Source organism: Carassius gibelio, chromosome B11 (assembly GCF_023724105.1).
Source record: "Carassius gibelio isolate Cgi1373 ecotype wild population from Czech Republic chromosome B11, carGib1.2-hapl.c, whole genome shotgun sequence".
Classification (NCBI taxonomy): Eukaryota; Metazoa; Chordata; class Actinopteri; order Cypriniformes; family Cyprinidae; genus Carassius; species Carassius gibelio.
In genome coordinates this window covers 3931852-3951710 of record NC_068406.1, presented here as the reverse complement: position 1 = coordinate 3951710, position 19859 = coordinate 3931852, and the positions used below count along the sequence as shown (strand labels likewise).

Genomic DNA, 19859 nt, shown 5'->3' with positions numbered 1-19859 from the left:
TCGCATGGTTCCTGTGTTTATTATTCGTAAGCATTATTATCAATCTACAAATTCATTTCAATTATAAATACTGACATGCATCATTATTTTCATTCTTCTTCTTATCTACTCTTTTTGTCTAGCTTTATCACAGCCATTATCCAACTACCAAGAAACGGTAGGGATTGTGTGTGGGTCACGCGTTCCTGATGTCTGATGTGTTGCACACCTCAGTTTGTAAACACAGTTTATATCTGTCTATCATTAATATCTGTGCATTTCTTTTTCATAGACAGAAATATGAATCCCTTTATGAGGACAGGCGTAAGTTGTAAACAGAAGTGCTGTAGTACATTAAAAATACAGAATAACCTGTGTGTAAAAGTTACAATACTATAGTACATTGATAAAATTGTATTGCAAAATGTGATAATCATATATTCATATAACACAGTTTGAGAATATTCCGTTATCTTAACACACTCAATGACTGCATTACATTTATATAACAAATAAACAGATTGTTGGTATGAAAATAATAGAGCTTAATATAAACTCCACATTTGAACTTTCTGAACTTTCAACTGCCAGCTGAGTGGAAATTGTTATTGACACAATTATAGATAAAATCATTTGTCATATGCATAAAAGACCTTACTTCATTGTAGTAGCTCCTTTTAAGCCAATAGTTCATGATTGGATGGGAATTTAGAATTTTAATTGTATTTTCAATTTTATTTTTATTTAAACAAATGTGGTGCAACCAAATATATTCAGAAGGATTTAGTCCTGTGATTTTTTTTTTTTTTTTGTCTTTGAATAACACATGAAGTGCATATCTCAGTCCCTGAGAATCATTCTTTCAGAGTTGGTTTTAAAAGGCCACATGTCGAGGTTTGAAACATTAGCGATCAGTATTGTACATGACGGACATTGTTCCAGCACAAACACGCTCATTCTCTCCCGTTACCAAACAACTGCAGCAGGAACGTGAACAAGTACACAATATCCAGGTAGAGACTGAGTGTTGCAAAGATATATTCTTCAGGACTCATTGCGTATTGCTTGTTCCCGATCAGCAGCTGTGTATCAAAGGCCAGGAACTGGGACAGAAGATGCGAGACACAGGTCAGTCAGCGTGACATCACCTTAATCACATGATTAAATGTTCATCATTTAAAACCATAATCCTTTCTTGACTAATCTGCTTCTCACCATGGTAAAGACAACAGCTCCTACGCTGGCGTAGACCGCATGTAACCAGGGGACCTTTCACGAGACAAAGCAGTTAGAAAGGGACTGTTAATGCTTCTGTACAGATTAGGACTGGGGCGAATATAGCTATTAGGACTATAATTATCTAGAATCTAAAAACAAAAATACAGTCCTCAGCTTGTTTGCTAAATTAGTGGAAAACTCAGTGAGGTGTTCAGGTGTTTGCACGTTTATGTTGACTGGAGAAAGCCATCATATTGCTATTCTGTTTAAACATAAAAAACTGTATCCTCCTGAAACTAACATTTTGAATTAAATACAGCCCAGCGCTGGGTAACATATGAACTAACCCAGCAAGTGGGTTGTTTTGACCCAGTGGTTAAGTTACTACCTAGAAGGTTAGGTTAAACATGTCTGGCTCAAAACAAGCCAGTTGCTGGGTTTGTTCATATTTCACCCAGCGCTGGGCTGTGTTTAACCCAGCATTGCTAGCATTGCTACTGATTTGTCTGTAACACTTTCATTTAGGGACCAATTTTAACTAGTTGCATGCATATCACTAGCATATTAGCTGTTTATTTGTAGCCTACTAATAAAGTAAATATTCTAAAAGAGCATATTCTACATCCATAATCCTACCCCATACCTAAACTTAACAACTACCTTACTATTAATAAGCAATAATTAGAAGGTTATTGAGGCAAAAGTCATAGTTAATAGCAAGTTAACACTGAGAACTAGACCTTCAAATAAACTGAGACCAAAAATTGTCGGTCTGAGAGATTGCATGGCCTTAAAACCTTCAAAGGTTGAGCTTTTAAAATCTACTTTAGAATTGTTTCAAACTTCAAAATTCTAACTTTCTGGTCAGACTTTCTCAAGCCAACTTCAAAGGTTGTTTTTTTAATTTTTAATCTAGTTTGCATATATCTTTAGATACTTACATAGCCAAAGGGAACCACAAATCCCATGACAATAGCACAGAAAAACATGACCATACACAGAATGAAGAGAAGGCCTTGGAAAGAGGTGATGTCAATCTGGAGAGTCAAAAAACAACACTTTAGAATTGAGATATTATTGTATTTAACATGTGTATATACCACTGATGACACAGCTATAATAAAATCCTCTGATGTTCACCAAAAAGTGTATTAGTATCTATAGCATATCTAGTTTATAATTGTTCGGCCTTTGCTCACCTTGCTCTGAAAGCTGAAGATGGTGACACACAGACACACTGTGGCAGTGATGCCAATGCACAGCACTACAGACTTAGTGTTGTAGAAACTGGCAGAAGGAAGCACAGATTCTGTTATGTTCAGTAGAAATTAAACCTATCTAAAAAAGATGCATGCACACACAACAGACGTGTCATTACCTAGAGATGAAACCCAACATGCAAGCCATGCTCAAAGTCTGCGCTCGCACAATGTTCACAGAAGCATGCAAAATAAACGAAAGAGGGGAAAAAGAACATTTCAAATCTAGTAATATTATTTTAATTATATGAATGCATTGATTTTAAAAAAAAATGCAATCCATAGTATAACTCTAGGAATTCTAAAATGCTAGAAATGAATTAGACCAAAGGACAACATGCACTTTACTTGGGGTACTTCTTTCTGTCTTCATGGGAACAGATTTGGTGCAATGTATCATTACATCAGTGTCTCAGCAATGGATGCCCTGCAGTGAATGGGTGCCGTCAGAATGAGAGTCTGATAAAAACATCACAATAATCCACAGCACTCCAGTCCATCAGTGAACATCTGAAGAGGCCCAAAACTGCATATTCATATCAATCCATGCAACAAAACCATCAACAATTTCTTTTTTTTTCTTTTTTTTTTTACTTCAAATATTTGCTGCTGGATAAAATATGAGTCCATAATCCATAATAAGACTTCCTTGAGTGAAATAGTCCTCTCATCTGAATCAGGAGAGAAATATGCACAGATCTAAGCAACATTTATGAACCAAAACGAAGCAATGGTTTAACGTTCAAATTATTTAATAGTAGATTTGTTTCAGCTGTTTGGACTCTCATTCTGACGGCACCCATTCACTGCAGAGCATCCATTGCTGAGCAAGAATACATTTCTCCAAATCCATGAAAAACAAAACAAAAACAAACATATTTACATCTTAAACAGTCTGAGGGTTAAGTACACGGTCAGCAGTTTTTTTGGGGGGGTGAGCTATTCCTGTAATGTATCCTGATACTCACAAAGATAGTAAGCAGAATGAGATTCCATGGAAACTGCCTCCTGCATTACAGAAATGAAAAGATGGATGCAACAATTATATTACAATTTCCCAATTATTATATATATATATATATATATATATATATATATATATATATATATATATATATATATATATATATATATATATATATATATTATTTTTTTTTTTTATTTTTTTTTTGTTGTTGTTGTTTTCATATAGAGATGAGTGTATAACCACAAATGCAATTTGTTAACAGTTTATTGACTTACCTCAAATCACCGCAGCAAGCCAATGAGATATACGTGACAAGAAACAGAAGACTGCAGAACACAAACATTGCTGGAGTTAGTGACACAGAGAGTCAAGTCATTTGAATAACTGATGAAACCGCAGGTTATACTTATACATACTTGGACATGGAGTATAAAACAGGATGTGTCTGAATGTACATCCTCACTGGAGCACTAGAGAGAGAGAGAGAGAGTTCAGATTCAGTCTTCTGCTCGCCATGGCTCGTTTATTTATTAAAGAGTAAATACAGTAAAATAAACATTATATTGTGAAAGATCATTAGTGTTTTCAGCGTCATTCCTCCAGTCTTCACATGATCACATGATCTTCAGAAATCAGAATAATATACTGATTCACTGCTCAAGAAACATTTCTGATTATTATCAATGTTGAACACAGTATTAATGTGAAAACGTCCTGTCCCCAAACGTTTGATCCACAGTGTAATTCAGTGATGAAACACCACACTATACTCACCAGAATGTGAAGAGAGCGATAACTGCTACTGTTGAGAAGAGCTGCAGCATCAGAATTGAATAAACCTGCAAGAATAGGATTATTTTATTAGATTGTCCTGTATACTTTACATAATTAAGTGGAGCTGTTTCAGCTTCTACCTTTCGTATGAAAACACGTCTGATGTACATGTCGTCCCAGGAAAAAGTTCCTTCACCATAGCAGTAACCAGGACATCCTGCAGAGAGATGATGAAACGACATCAAATTACAACAAGAAAAATGACATATGACAGATTCAGATTTAAGTTCAGATAGATAGATGGATGGATGGATACCTGCGTTTGCCTCTTCGTAGCTTGGAGGCATGTTTCCTTCAACAGTTTGGACTGTTGGTGCGACCTGTCATAAACATATCGAGACAATATTAATGTGGCCAAATGATGGCATGAAATAATCACTTAATTCACTTTAAAATGGCTAGAAAATACACTGAGCAAACTCGCATCTTTGGTAAACACATTAAAACTTCAAGCTGTCTGTCAGTTGTGGCCCAGTTTTTACTAGAAAGAAATCTAGGATCAAATGTTTGCATCGCTGCAGTGTTGTTTCTAAACTCATAAATATGATCCGATCCAGTTCAGAGATGAACAGACCTGTGCAACATAAACAGATATAGACTAAATAAAGATCATTTAGACTACATGATGCCTGACTGCAAGATTGAATTGTTTAGTTAGTGTAGGAATAAAACTGATTATGATAAGGAAGCTTGATTTATAAATAGTCTGAATAATCTCCTTAAAGCAATGTGCCAAAGTAGAAGTGGATTCTTCTTCTTGTGTGAGCATGAAATCATTTGTTCAGTTTTAACGCCACTAAAACTATTATTTTATATAGTGATATCATGTCTAACATAAATCCACTTAGGTTTGTAGAAAACTGCTGATTTCTACTCTTCTAATCATCAATAAAATGAGATCTTACCTTTTTCTGTGTCATTTTATCTGCTTGTTTATGGTTTTATTGCTGGCAGATGCCGAGGCTGATGCAGTCCTGTGTGCTGGATGTTCTCCGTGTGTGTTCCTGTGGAGATGTTCTCCCGTCTCTTATAGTGTCTATTCAGGGTAATCCCATCAGTCCCTCCTCCACGAGGGCTTTCACGCTCATTCCAGCAAAGTCTCCGTGCTGGACGGCATTAATGGGATTGAGCGGGAAAACACCACATTCAGCACAGATGCTGGGCTTTCATTTGATCTGTGACGCAACCTTTTCATTAGAAAACAGTTCTGTTATAGAATAAAGAAGCACATTATCTAGTGAGGATAAACCTGGCCTGAAGGATAAAGGTGATGTAAGTACACATCAAGACGAGAGGAAAGTGTGTGAGGTTAGTAATGAATGCATAGACATATAAGTAGAGAATAATTAATCCTCCAAAAGTTTTATATAGAGGAAAATACATCTTCATAGAGAACTGTCACATTGGGTCAAGAAAAAAAATAAAAATAAAAAAAAATAAAATAATAATAATATATATATATATATATATATATATATATATATATATATATATATATATATATATATATATATATATATATATATATACATATTTTAATTTAATATTATTTAATTTTTATTTAATTTTTAATTTAATTTTATGTGAGAAATAATAAGGTATAAGCACATCAGCAATGTTTTAGGCTATAATATGATATTGTATAATGATGACGAGTGTTTTGGGTCATGTGACAGTCCGCTTGTGAAAGAGTGACTTCATGGCTTTTGTAAGGCTGGTTTTGTAATGACCTGACAGTGCTAATGAGCTGTGGTAAGAAAGTTAAGGGTTTAAAGGTTTATTTCTAAAGTGCCTGGAAGCCTCCATGTCACTAGGGTAAACTGTCGTGTTTGTGTTGATTTAATGAATAACTCACAACCCTTCACTGTTTCAGATGTTTGAGCTGACTGACCGCTCAGGGGAATCTGAAGGACCACAGTAAACCTGACATTTATGACACTGTGGTCCCCACGAGGGAAAAAAGTGATTAGAAATAGAAAAATATGCTTGTCTGAAACAATGCAAATGCAAATGGGTTTTCTGTAAGGGGTAGGTTTAGGGTTAGGGGATAGAAAACATGGTTAGTAATAGAAGTCAATGGAAAGTCTCCATAATTAAAATAAACAAATGTGTGACAAACAATATGTTAAACTAATATCATTTGTGTCATGTTGATGTTGATGTAGAATGGCACAGTAACCTCAAGAGGGCGCACTTACTGCATATAAGTCCATATATTTGTGTGTGTGTGTGTGTGTGTAACGTTAGTTACACTTGTTAACATTAACAATGGGAAATACTTCCAAATAATTTATTATTCGTAGTAAATTTTTATTTAAACATTTATTAATACATTATTAAAAACAAAAGCTGTGGCTATTAATATTATTTAATAGATCTGAGCAACACTTTGTATGTTTATTACTTTATATGAATAAAACTAAATTGAATACATACTATAACTCATTGCTCACTGTAAATGTTACTTAATGCATTAACAAATGCTAACTAATAAGAACTGATTGTAAAGCGTTATCTATATTCTATATAATTATTCATACACACAAAAGGCTTTATTAAAACTGATGTCATTAATGTTAATGTTCATTTAAATGTAATATGACACAGTAGCCTCAAGAGGGCGCACTTATAGTATATAATTGCATATCAAGCATCATTGGTTTTATGAAATATACATATTAGTTCTGTTGCTGTAAAATCTCTCTCTCTCGCTCTCATTATATAATTATTCTTTTATTTCTGTATTTTTTCTTACGAATCATGTGACACTGTCAAGACAGTGAGAGGAAGGCGTTGCAAACATTAAGATCATATGAGACAGAATGAAAGATGTTAGTCTTCACGAACTCCACACGGCAAAGAGAAGAATGCTTTCTCTCTGTTCCACTGCTGTGAGAGGTTTTCTGGCATGTTTGCTTCATTTCTAGTGCCTCATTCTACCAAGAGCATCTTATCAGCCTAACATTTCACGTGAAGAGGAAGTATCCCTGTCACTGGAATATCACACATTATATACATTATAATTATTCTAGTCTGATTATTCTGTGCTACAATACTATACTGCAATGGAAACATAGTGATATAGTCTTCAGTCTGCTGCTTAAAAAAATGCATGATGGGAAACAAAGGTTTCCATTCCCGCTTGAACCCCTGGAGCCATTATTTAAATGAAGGTGAAAATCTTGGCATATATCATACATCAGCTCTGGATCCATTTTCCAGTTGCTAGGATACCATTGTGCACCATCAGCATCCCATGCACAACCAAACGTGCAGGACAATATGCATGCATATAAAATACTCTTAACTGGAAAGGTCATTTTTAATATCACATAATCTGCCATCTCTATGGAAAGAAAATATCATAATACATTTACCAAATAAATGAATTGCATTTGCATAGAAATGGCAAAGTCCGCTTTTGCTGCTAACCCATCCTCTTTCAGAAGAATCTGAACTGCAAAGGGTAGAATAAAGCAGATCCATGCAGAGCTGTTGTAAATTCAGTTGGTTTAACACTTTAATAGACATCGAGGAGTGCTCTCTTCATTAGCACACGAGAACACACTACAGTCTTATACAGTTATAAGAAAATATCATACAGTATATTTCAACTATAATACATGTGTTTTTACAACCCAGGTTTTGACTGCCTGACACATATAAACAATATTTATAAAGGTCCACAAAGTGATGTGTTTAATGAAATTATTGAATTGTGCAATTGAATTGAAGTTTATCTGAAAGGTTGTACAATCTGTTGAATAGGATACGATGATAAATGCATAGCATCTGGAGTGAGAACAATACTGAGAACGTCTCAAAACTTTATACAATGATCTTGCACGTTCTAGTTATAAAACAGCCATCACCTCAAAATCTACACCATCTTCCTCTGTTTTTACATTTCTTGAATACAATCCTGAAAAGCCCCAATGTCCAGCATCTGCTCCACACTTCTGTTCCTCTTATGTTGCATTAGAAAAGTTCAATGTCTGAGGTGTCTGTGTAAGTCTTAGTCCAAATCAGATGTTTAGCCTGAAATGTGCAAGGCTTCATTGTACAAGAAGAGCACCCTGAATCTATCGTTTGACCCCTCGACTTGGTTCGGTCTGGTAATCGTCTCTTTCTGTTCTCAGGGGTCAATATGGAAGGCTAGGAGTTTCTCCGAGTGCTGGTTGTTGAGGGTACGGAGGTCAGGCAGACGTAGCAGGAGTTTGGGGAAGAGTGAGCTGTCCTCTGGTCTTCGTCGAGTGATGAGAGCGCGAAGAGCGCCGATCAAATCCTCCTGGAGCTGCTCTACGGCCCCCACATCTGAGATCCCTGAACGATCTGATAGAGAGTAACAGAAATAGATCGTTACAGCTCTGGTCCAAGCTCTCTCTACCTCGCCATCCGTCTACAAAAGCAACTAGCTCAGTTTTAAAAAAATACTTTCAATAGTGCTTGCATATGATCATTTCTACAAGGTACCTGCAGAAACCAGCACCACAGCCATGAAGAGGGCCATCTCATCAGCCTCCAGACCCATGTTTCCCAGCTTCTCGCTGAACTCAAACATGGCGTCCAGAAGGCCACCCATGCCTAGCACTCGCAGGGACGCCAGGGGGTACGTCTGACCATTCAGGAATGTTACGGTACGTTCCTTGGCATCAAACAGCGAGCAGAACCTCACCATTAGAACCTGCAACAAACCAAAGTTGGATTTAGAAAAATAGCATTTTCAGTCGTGTAAACTACATCATAATAACTCTTATTCATCACAATACAAGCACTGCACATATATCGCTTTCAGGCTTTAGTTATTGAGTATTGATAAGGAAGACTAATTTGCAATGACATCGGTCTAGATTCTTGCACAGTCTGTAAATATTCACCCGTACACCATGTCTGTGTGAAACTCTTAATGAAACTGCTTCTTTTCTTCTTTTACGATTACTTCAAAAGAACTGATGTGGGGAATTGATCTGAGGACAGACGTTGGCGTTTCTCACCTGAAAGGTTCCTGACTTCAGCAGCATGACCTGATCATGTTGACTCAGGGCCTGAAACCCTGGAATGCTCTTGGCAAACTCAACCACTTCTTTAACAGCTGGAGTGAAGCACTGGGAGAAACTCGCCCAGACCTGCTGACTGGAGTGACTGGCTGGGGACACGGGACATGCATTGAGAGGACATGCCTACAATAAAGACAGAAAGAGCAAGAAAACATTTTAAGTCAGAGACAATAGTCAACGAAGACCAGCAAACAAATCATATGCCATCATCAAAACATACCAGGACTTTAGCACCAGGGCTCAGTCTCCAAGGACAAGACGTCTGAGTGGAATAATTGTTGTACTTCGATGGACAGCTTTGAGAAGGTGTAGCTCCCTGACTGGGACTCGAGGACTGTGGGAAGTTATACTGACTGTTGTCCATGACTTGTGTTGTTGGTATGCTGTCATGGTTGGTGACCGGGCATCTGGATCGTGGTAGACAGCTTGTCCTGGGATGGATGGAGTGATCTTGGGGTGAGACGCTTGGCTGAGGGTGAGGCTGGCTGTAGCCGGACTCTTGTGTTGGATTATGATGGAAGGAAGATGGATTGCTGTTATTGATGTTGCTGTCATCGTTAATCTTCACTAACAACTTCTCCCCGTTCACAAAGATATTGCGATAAGCTTGCGAGACCGCACCGATAGCCTCTTCTGCCTGGCCATCTTCAGGGCTGGGAGGAGTCTCGGTGGGTGTAGTACAGGTGATGTCCATGGACGCCGATTCATTAAGGCTGTTCATGTAACTCTGCATTTCGTCCAGTAGGCGTTGTTTCTCGCGCTTCGGAATGCGCCCAAATCGCACAGCTGGAAAAAATGGGCGTATAAATGTTACTATACAGAATGGTGATACACAAAGCTGTCCAGCTTTACAATAATGCATTGTGCATCCTGTCCTCCAACCAATACGCTTGTATAGGTCGTTTGTCCAAATCCCTGAAATACGACCCATCAGAGCGTATACTACAATTGCGCCCCTATCGGCAAAAGGTCGTTTTCATATTAATGTTTTGTACTCTTTTATTTGCCCTCTGGTTTGCGTTTCGTGTAGCTCAGTTAGTAGATTAGTGCGTTATACCTTGATATGTCATCATGCTATCGTGGGTTCGATCCCAGGGAACGGACGTGCACGAAAATGTATATGTTCAATAAATCATAATTTAGTGTGATCTCTGTGAGGGTTAGGTTTAGGGGTGGGGTTAGGTGTGGTCATTCGAACGAATTAGCCACCTACAGTAGTAAAATATGTAGGAAATAGTGTGAGATCGGTGTAAAAAGCCCATACATTGAATTTAAATAAATGTGCGTTTTGATTGGAAATGACATTATACGTCAATTCATGACGACAGACGCAACGCAATACTGTCATTATTTTTACGCCCGCTAGAGGGCTCTTAACTTTAAAACTTAAATATAGGTCGTAATAAATGCTTGCACAAACGACCTATATGGTCGTTTTTTGTTGGAGGACAGGCTCGCATTGTGATATGAGAGGCTGTGCTGTATTGTGAATATAGTAACGGTTAAATCGGATTGTTAGACAGGCAGTGGAGTAGTAAAACCTTGATTAAATCCCCTACTCTAGCTCTCAGAGCTATTTATAGATCCTACTACTGTAGAAAACACCTCCCCCATCCTTCTCTTCTCATCTCTGTGTCTCTGTCCTATTGGGAAGTGGGTCACCCAAGCAGAGGTGATGTCACTAAGGGAATGAGTGAATGAATAACAGCAGGAGAAACAGATACCGGCATGAGTTAAAAGGTTAGCAGGCTAAGGGTGAAAAGGACTGAAAGGAGAAGGCATTTGAATAGTTAAGCGCTGATACTCTGTAGGGCAGAGGAGCATGATATGATAAACTGGACTGATAAGTGTTGAGCAATGGGAGATGCCTTCAGCACGGAAAGTTAGGTTAAAACTGCTAAGACCAGCACTAATGCAAAACTAGGTCTTTATGTCTATAATATAACAATGATTTGAAGGCTTTTTGGGGTTTAGAGGTGTCATATACCCCATCACGTGAAGTCGTGCGTTAGGAGAGACGTTAAGGTTTCAGGTGACCAAATATAATGGAGGAAGAACAGTATCAATCATACAGTCAGTGTATTAGCTATGGTTTTTGCATTCGAGGGCACTACAATATAACAGTACCCTGAAAAATTTAAAAGTTCATAAACTTCCAAATTAATTTGAAATCTAGTGTAATTACAGTGTGACTGACTACTGCGGAGGGAAACAAGGTCAAGTACATCATGTGATGTTGAAATATGATGGTGCATATCACTTTACTTTCCCGCTTTTTAGGTCACCTAAATATGTACACTAGCCCCAGAAAATATGATTTATTATCAGCCCAGTTTACAAAGCTCCCCAGAGATAATACTGTCCTGTATGGCCATGGTGTGCTAGAGGACAACTCTACGATAGTTTAGAATGTGTATGCATTGCATTCAATTGGAATAAATGTCTCTTAGCTTCTGGGTTACATCGACAAAGCACTTTATTAAATCCCAGCCAGCATTCGGATCTTAATTAATCCTGCGATAAAGCAAACGAAGACCTGGAAACACATTAAACTGCAGTGTACTAGGTGCTCGGGCCATTTGTGTCCCCATTTCCCCAAATGAAGCTGAGCTGCTGCAGTTTTTACAGTGAGTGATGACTTGTGGGATCTCGGAGAGCCCACACTAATAAATCATCGGTGAAAGGAACCTGTCAGAACAAGGTGTAAGCTGTAGGTGCAAACAGCACAGAACAGATGCTGGATGTGAGGGCTGAGGAAATAAAGAGGTCTTTTTTAAATATACTGTAGTTGTGAGACTGTATTAGTAAAATTAGTGCAGCTATGCATCAAACAGCACTCACAAAACAAGCAGTTTTCTTTCTGTTGGTTCAAATATGTGTAACTGATGAAAAATCTGCCTGGGGAAATATTTAGCAGTTTTTTTTTTGTTTTTTTGTAAGTTCTGGTTGAAAAGATCACTGGATTTTAAAAAAGTGCAATTTTGCAATATGAAGTTGCTGATTTATAAGGAGTATTTTTCTAATATTGCTGAGCAGTTGCTCGGGTGCTGTATGTGATTGTTAAGTGACTTCTTACTGGCTTAAGTCCAACCAGTCAATATTCTGCTTTAACTGCTTAGAAACATGCAGTTACTAGGGTGTACTGGGAGGTTACTAGAACATTGCTAGGTGCTTGTTTCCCAACACAGCTACATCTTTAACACTTAAGAATTGGTAGCAATACTGATATTTACCAAGAATAATAACTTGTTAATATATTGTTCATAACCGTATGTTTAAAGCTCATACCATCTCTGGACATGCCGACGGAGAGGCACTTCTTAAATCGACAGTGCTGACAGCGGTTGCGGTTCATCCTCATGATCACACAGTTTTCATTCTTCACACACATCTTATAGTGGATGTTCTGCTGGATACTGCGGCGGAAGAAACCCTGAGGATAACACAAGATCAGAGTGAATGTGTGTGTTTCTGTAGGTGTGTGGCTTTAGTCTCAGACTGACACTAAACACATCAGCATTTTGAGGGTGTTTTATGTGAGTGTGTGTGTTCTCACCTTGCATCCCTCACATGCATGGACACCATAGTGAAATCCTGATGCAATATCCCCACATACTTTGCAGAGCAACACCATACCTCCTGTTTCTAGTAACACAATTGTCAACAGTAAGTAAGCAGTGGATGATGGTCACTGAATTAGAGACAATATCAAAAATGACTCTGATAATACTCACTGGTAAAGGTACCCGTGAACATACTTGGTCGCCTGCCGACTACTGGGTGAGAGTAGGTGTTCTGCCCTGACAATGTTACCGTCGGTGTAACAGGGGTAGCACTGCTTACTTCTGGAAATTGGAAAACCAGTCTGTTGCCCCCTGCAGAACTGGCTTTGCTTCCAGTTGGATGTTTTTTAAGGGCACCAAGCTCAGTGAAAGAGACCTCCTCTGGGGACGAGGGTTGAGAGGCTGGAGACTGGGATTGGTATCCACTGGATGGGCTTCCTGGACTGGGGCTGGCGCTTCCAGTTGAGCCTGCATAGAGGATCACTCCTCCACCTGTGTGTGAAGGAAAAGGAGGGGACACAAAGAATATTAAGGGAAACTGGTCTTATCATTTTTATCTAGTTCTGTTCAGAAACTCCAAATGGTGCAGACTAAAACATCCTTAATGCAATCTGCTAGTAATTAAATTGTTCACTACATGCACAACCAGATTGGTCTCTGGTACATCAGCAGCGAATGAGATTGCTTTCTTAACATTTAAAAAGTCTTGAGTTCAGTGTACACTCCTCAATAACCCTCCACCTCCCCAGCTCCACCTGTCTAGATCTGCTAGTCGGGTTAATTTCAGGTATGCTATTTGCACAGCATAGTTACAAGCTCACAACAGCTAGTCTGCATATGTATTGCCAATAACAAGTTTCTGTAATTGTGTAAACTTTGGTGGACTTACACTTGAAAAATGGTGTGTATTGACGTCTCGGTTGAAATTAAATACATTATAAATGTTAATTTGTGTTTATTTTAAAGTAAATATGAAAAGACGATCTGTTCACATGCATGATATGCCACGACACATTAAAGAGCCACAAAATGGTATTTATTGTTTGAATTTCTTAAAAAAGAAAAGGCCACATTTTGAAAGCTGAGACCTTGTTTCATAACGGAATAACCTGCTCTGTCTGTCAGCACGTTTTCATTTCCCTCTTTGCTCAGCAATGCATTTTACTGCATGAGAACATGTGTAGTGTGAGAGTGGCTTGTTGGACATTTATGAAGGGTCAATTGTTCTGTAGGGGCAACAGCAGTGTAGCAGATCTAGTATGTCAATACCAAATATACATGGTCATGTACTGTATGTGATGTTATAACACGTTATAACACATGTTAATATGTTAATGTCATGTTAATGTTAATATAAATATCTCTAATATCTTCCTAATTTATAGGCCTATGCAAAATCAGCAGAATTGGAATGCATTAACTTAGTTTTCTTCATATCCCCTTTGCATGTTTAAATTCATTCTACAGAATTCTTCAAATATGTAGCATATTAAAAAAAAAAGAAAAAAAAGCTTCCAGGCCACTAATTTCTATGTAAACTCGGAAATTTCTCAACGGTCTCATATGTTTGAAACCTCTACTGCTCCCAGTCTGTCAGCTCAGCTCATCCTTCTCCGTGAATCACATGTTTTAAACCGCGCCAGTGGACGGTTTAAACGTGAGAAATGAGCTAGGATGAGCCAGACTGACTCACGTGCGCAAGCGCAACGTTGAGGAATCGGATTTATTTTAGCGAGTCACTTCAGTGATTCGATTCGTTTGAGTCTCCAAAACGTGTTCCAACCACTGATCTATAATATATATATATATATATATATATATAGAGAGAGAGAGAGAGAGAGAGAGAGAGAGAGAGAGAGAGAGAGAGAGAGAGAGAGAGAGAGAGAGAGATCAGTGGTTCCAACGAAATGCATGTTGAATAAGTTCGTTCAGTTACTAATTTTTATTTTGTTCTAAATTCTAAATTTAGTTTTTTTAAATGACGTTTTTTTGTCAGCTCAGGTGTTGCCACTAACGCGTTTCCTTCGTGTAGGTTCGTTCCTACCGTTCAAATTATTACTGTTATTAACCTTCCCGAGTCACCCCCGCTTTCTTACTTTACCAGAAAGATTCAATGGTCTTCTTCAAATCCTTACAGCTCATGCGTCATTAAAAAAAGCCCTTAAACTATATAGTATTTATTTATTTTATTTTTTCTATTTATTTATTTATTTATTATTTTGTTACTTGGACTTCTTGAATTGTATTAAGACTGATCAAGTATTTTGTATGTTCTCTGTATGTCATTAAAATCAAACAAACCAAACAAAAACAAAAAACTTCCCAGGTCAGTTAAACGAATCTTTATAAAGAACCGACTCCAAAGAACAATTTGTTTGCGAATCGTAAACACGGATCTGAGGACTCCCACGCGCGCTGCTCGTGCTCGCTCCTCCAGAGAGATGCCAGCCACCTGACTGCCGGCTCACATGCTCTCCTGACATAGTGAACGCCCCAAAACACAAGCCCCTTTCCGCAGTCCCGTGTCTAGAACAGACGCAGTACAAGAGAGGAAAAAAAGGCACAAACTGCCAGCCTGCTCCTCACGTTTGAAGAGGACATAAAAACAGTAACCAAGGCCATATTTATGCGCGCGTGTTTACAATACTCGAGTCACCGGAAACTGCAGTGCACGCATGAACGTGCACGGTCACGTTTACTCGACATACGAGCGTGTTTGATTTGTGTTAGCGTTTCTTTTTTTTTTTAAACCCAACATTTCACTTCATCTCACTTGTTTATATAACGTGATGCCTCACAAATGGCTTGAAATATAGATTAGGCTACATTAACTGTATTTCCCAATTTAACTCCACCCGAATTATCGACTTTTGTGGCATTTTTTAGACAACATTTCCCTAAACACCACGACACACTAACCTTTGCTTTAGTGCGTCTCACATGCACATAGGTGATGAGTGACTCAAAGAGTGAATAAGTGAACAGGTTATTGAATTTCAGTTGTTTTTGCAGCTGCTATGAGGGACAACAAACCTCCCACTCAAAAGCAATCATGATAACCTACAGATCTAGACGTGGACACTATAACCATTTTATATGCAACTTAAATTTTGGTATAATCACTTTGTGAATGGATTTAAATCACAATAATATAAATGTAGGCTTACATTAATATCAATAATTAATAGCCTATGTTGTATTGCAAGTGTTCTCAGCCTTACACTTTTTTGGCTCAAGGTTGCAATCTTCCAGTGGCTTTGCTAGAAAATTACTGTTAAGTGATTCTGATCAAGGTTGATGCTAAACTCTGCAGGAAAGTGCACTCTGATGTTATTTTATATTCACCCTCAAGTTCCAAACATCTATAATGTGTTATACTGCGGAATATCAATTACAGTGTTTTGATTGCATATAAAGTAAATGGTTACATATGTACTAATAAAATATTTTCTTTAGAGTCAAATGAAAAATAATTGTATACGGTTTGAAACAACATGGGGGTTATTATGACAGAATTTTAATTTTCGGGTGAACTATCTTTTTAAGTAAATTCCATTTTGACTGGTATTGGCAGGTGAGATTTCTCAGTTGGGAGGCTTTGATTTCTCTTTCCAAGGTTTGTTCAGAGAGCTGGATGCCCTCAGACATGTGCTGCTGCTGAAAACTAGGTCAATGTTGATATATCTTCAAAGAGCCAACACACGTGTGCCATATAACTTATGCAACTCACACAAATGAACAACTATTACTATTAAGCTTTACTTTGTAATATAGTTCATTTACATCCCTTACAAAAAATGGTGTGCATAATGCAATTAAGAATTAAGGAACACTATCATATGTTGTAATGGGATGTGCATGCGTTACAGCTTGAGCTTTCTGTTCGTCAAAAAATTTTCACTCAGAAATGGCTCAGATAACACAAGTAACATAAGTTAAACAGAGATCACGCATGCAGAGGAGAGAGATCTGAGCTGAGTGAGATCTGTGCTTCTTTGACTTTGACCCAGTGACCAGCGTCCCTCCCTTCAGAGGCTGGGTGAGACACGGGCTTCCGGAACAAAAACACAAGCGAGGAGGGGGTGTGTGCCTGGGGAATCACGCGTGGCACGTGGAGCTCGGAGTTGATCCTCGTGCTGGTGAAAGTGAAAGTCTGTCTGTATGAATACCACTGCGCCTGACATCATCACGCCTGATGACTAGATGAAGGAAAACTGAGCGCTTTCTAAGAAATCCCTGGCACCAGATTCACAAAAATACATCCTGGATATGACATGCCCAAAACAGCTCGTTATATGTTTCCAGAGATATTGATATTTTTTTAAAAATGTTATAAAATACTGATACGTTGAACCGGAAATTCCTATGCATGTATCATTATTATACTTACTGCCAAAACGGATTATTTTAGCTTATTAATTTGGATATTTTAGATTTATTAAAATTACAAGTATCTAAGAGCACTTTTATGACTTTTTTATAATAAAGATTAGCCATCTAAACTACATGTCATTGCCTCATAAGGCAAGCCATGTGATGATAGTAAACAAAACATTGGATTATTGCCTGCTGTGCCATAAATGTTAACTGTTTCCTTATCTTCTCACGTGTTCATGAGCAGTTATTGACACACTTTGAGCACGTGTTGGAGTGAATGTACAGATACTGACAGTCAGTCATCGCCCCACAAGCTTGACTCAGTTAATGAATCACAGGAACCTGCCGAAAACAAAAACCTCCCAGTAGCCAAGATTGGGCTTGGATTTCACCCAGCCCCATAACTACTGGAGACGGATGTTAAAGAATTAAAGAAACGGAAAAGAATACGGCTAGATAGCCTTCTTTTTTATGACTTTATCATGGTACAAGTCTACTGGGAAGCGCGCGTGAGCACAGCGAGCTGCACGTGAGTTTGTTTACGTACGCGAGACCGGAAACATTTGACAAATCATGGTTGTCCGTTCGCGACAAATAATAATAATAATAATAATAATAATAATAATAATAATAATAATAATAATGTGTGTGTGTGTGTGTGTGTAAAAAATGATAAACATGTCAAAGTATAATGTAATTTAATTACAAATCTTGACAGGACATGTATTTATGTTATATCCAAATTCAGTACCATTATATTCGTGCCACCATTTTCTAAAGTTAAACAAGATGTTAAAATACATGACGAAGTTGGCTAAAATACTTAAACGGGTGACTGAAACATTACTATCACCCGTGCACATAATTGACCTGCATCCATTCGTGTTTAGAGACGATACATGGTTTTGAGCTCACCTGGACTGCCTTCCATGGCGTCTGATCCTGCTGTCGATGAAGGAAATGCAGCTATCGGAGTATTGGTTTCTAATTTTCAAAGTCCGTCCACACAGGCGAGAACTTATCGAAGTCTGTCAGGCAATGTCTCGAGAAAGAAGCGACACTCTAATGCCAGACGTCCTTCGAGTAAGCAGGGCAATGTGTCGTCCTCACTCTTTGAAAGATGTCCTCACAGACTGTATCGCGTGCATTACAGTAGTGCTTTTCTTCAAAACAATCAGAGCCAGTGCACTGGGCATCGTTCTCCAAGACAGAGCTGTGTAACTAGTTTGAGATATGCACAAGCCTCACACGTTTTCAGGTGTCTTTAAAATGTGACTAAGCTTTCCCCCACTAGTTCCCCCTCCTTTCTTTGCCCTTTAAATTGTTTGTGTTATTGTAGCTATGCCAAGAACTGTTGCTCGGTTTCACACGCCCTCCTTCTGTCCTCCCAGTCACGCTGCTGTAGTAGAGCTGCAGGTTCTCCTCCTCCTCTTTGCTCTCAGTGGCAGATGACCGCGCGTGGACTCGTTTGGCATCGGAATGCCCTCGGCATGCGCGCGCTGCATGTGAGTTCTGCCCTACTGACACACATTTTATGCTAATGAGCGCCGCTCTGATGAGGGGGAGGAGATCCGTGGAGGAGCACATGCAGAGGAGGAGGAGCGCACCGTGACTGCTGTTTACTTCCCTCCAGAGCTTCATGCTGCTCCTCTCTTCAGTACACTCGGCTGATAGGCTTGGAGCCACATCAGCTGTTCTCAAAGTCATTCTGGAGTTTCACTCTCACGTTTTTGCCCTGCATCACACTGGTTTGGATGTAGGTCATGTGCCGAAATTAGAGACCCATATTTGAACAACCTGAAAAAACTGATGGAAAAACCCTAACAAAACATTGATGGGATTCATTTCATTTTCATTTAGAACAAAGCACAATAAGCATCTTCTATATATATATATATATATATATATATATATATATATATATATATAAGTTTAGGGACAGGTTTGGAGAGATGGTTTAAGAGATGGATCAACAGTGTAATTATCAATGTTATTACAAAACTTAATTACAGATGTAATTACATACAGTTATTTTTCAAAATAGAAGCACAATGTGAAAGCATTTATATACACATATATTCATATATATTCATTTGAATGTCAGTACAGTAGTTAAGTCCACTTAATACAAAGTTGGACCTGTCATTTTTGGTGCAATGAATTACAGATTGGATTAAATATGATATAGTGTAGGCATGAAAAACATGTTTGTAACCCTGAGCGAACATTTATCATGTTATAGATCATATATACTGTACTACTGTACATGCACACACAGAATGGGCAGTTCGTCCTGGAAGGACATTTTATTGTATAATAAACAACATGAACCGTACAGCAGACTGTCACACCGAACAATGCTGGCATTGTGAATTCATGTGTATGAGAACAGTCATCGTCATTCTCTGTAACTGACAACCAGGGGCGGACTTAGTGATTTGTGGCTCTAAGCAAATTCCAGGTATGGGTCGGCAACACACCAACCATATGCTCTTTAACTTTTGTAACCCTTATTTCTCTCTCTCTCTCTCTCTCTCTCTCTCTTTCTTATCATTTGTAGTTTATTTACCTCTTCACAACTTGTCTATAGTGTAGCTAATGTAAG

General features: G+C 38.3%; 2 protein-coding genes across 2 annotated transcripts; both read right to left on the bottom strand.

The window, feature by feature from the left end:
• On the bottom strand, nt 1-5301 carry faim2b (Fas apoptotic inhibitory molecule 2b). Its single transcript, XM_052569099.1, has 12 exons — nt 5163-5301; nt 4514-4577; nt 4338-4414; nt 4198-4262; nt 3840-3893; nt 3699-3749; nt 3425-3464; nt 2576-2613; nt 2397-2484; nt 2139-2234; nt 1195-1248; nt 1-1082 (listed from the first exon to the last, which is right to left on the bottom strand). The coding sequence occupies exons 1-12, from the start codon at nt 5175-5177 to the stop codon at nt 933-935; spliced, it is 792 nt and encodes a 263-aa protein (XP_052425059.1). The 5' UTR covers nt 5178-5301; the 3' UTR covers nt 1-932.
• Nucleotides 5302-7750: 2449 nt separating this feature from the next.
• nr1d4b (nuclear receptor subfamily 1, group D, member 4b) lies at nt 7751-18761 on the bottom strand. Its single transcript, XM_052569066.1, has 8 exons — nt 18170-18761; nt 13049-13369; nt 12871-12959; nt 12603-12747; nt 9535-10100; nt 9252-9437; nt 8731-8941; nt 7751-8589 (listed from the first exon to the last, which is right to left on the bottom strand). Exons 1-8 carry the CDS (start codon nt 18183-18185, stop codon nt 8393-8395), a joined length of 1731 nt encoding a protein of 576 aa, XP_052425026.1. The 5' UTR covers nt 18186-18761; the 3' UTR covers nt 7751-8392.
• Between the last annotated feature and the right edge of the window lie 1098 nt (nt 18762-19859).

Excerpts from the sequence above, each read along its gene's own strand:
- faim2b (XM_052569099.1), bottom strand. Across the intron at positions 3,894-4,197 it reads ATCGCTCTCTTCACATTCTG|TGCTCCAGTGAGGATGTACA; the intron begins GTGAGTATAGTG and ends CTCTCTCTCTAG. Across the intron at positions 2,614-3,424 it reads TCATTCTGCTTACTATCTTT|ACTTTGAGCATGGCTTGCAT; the intron begins GTGAGTATCAGG and ends GTGCGAGCGCAG.
- nr1d4b (XM_052569066.1), bottom strand. Across the intron at positions 12,960-13,048 it reads GTTCACGGGTACCTTTACCA|AAACAGGAGGTATGGTGTTG; the intron begins GTGAGTATTATC and ends TTGTGTTACTAG. Across the intron at positions 8,942-9,251 it reads TGAAGTCAGGAACCTTTCAG|GTTCTAATGGTGAGGTTCTG; the intron begins GTGAGAAACGCC and ends GGTTTGTTGCAG.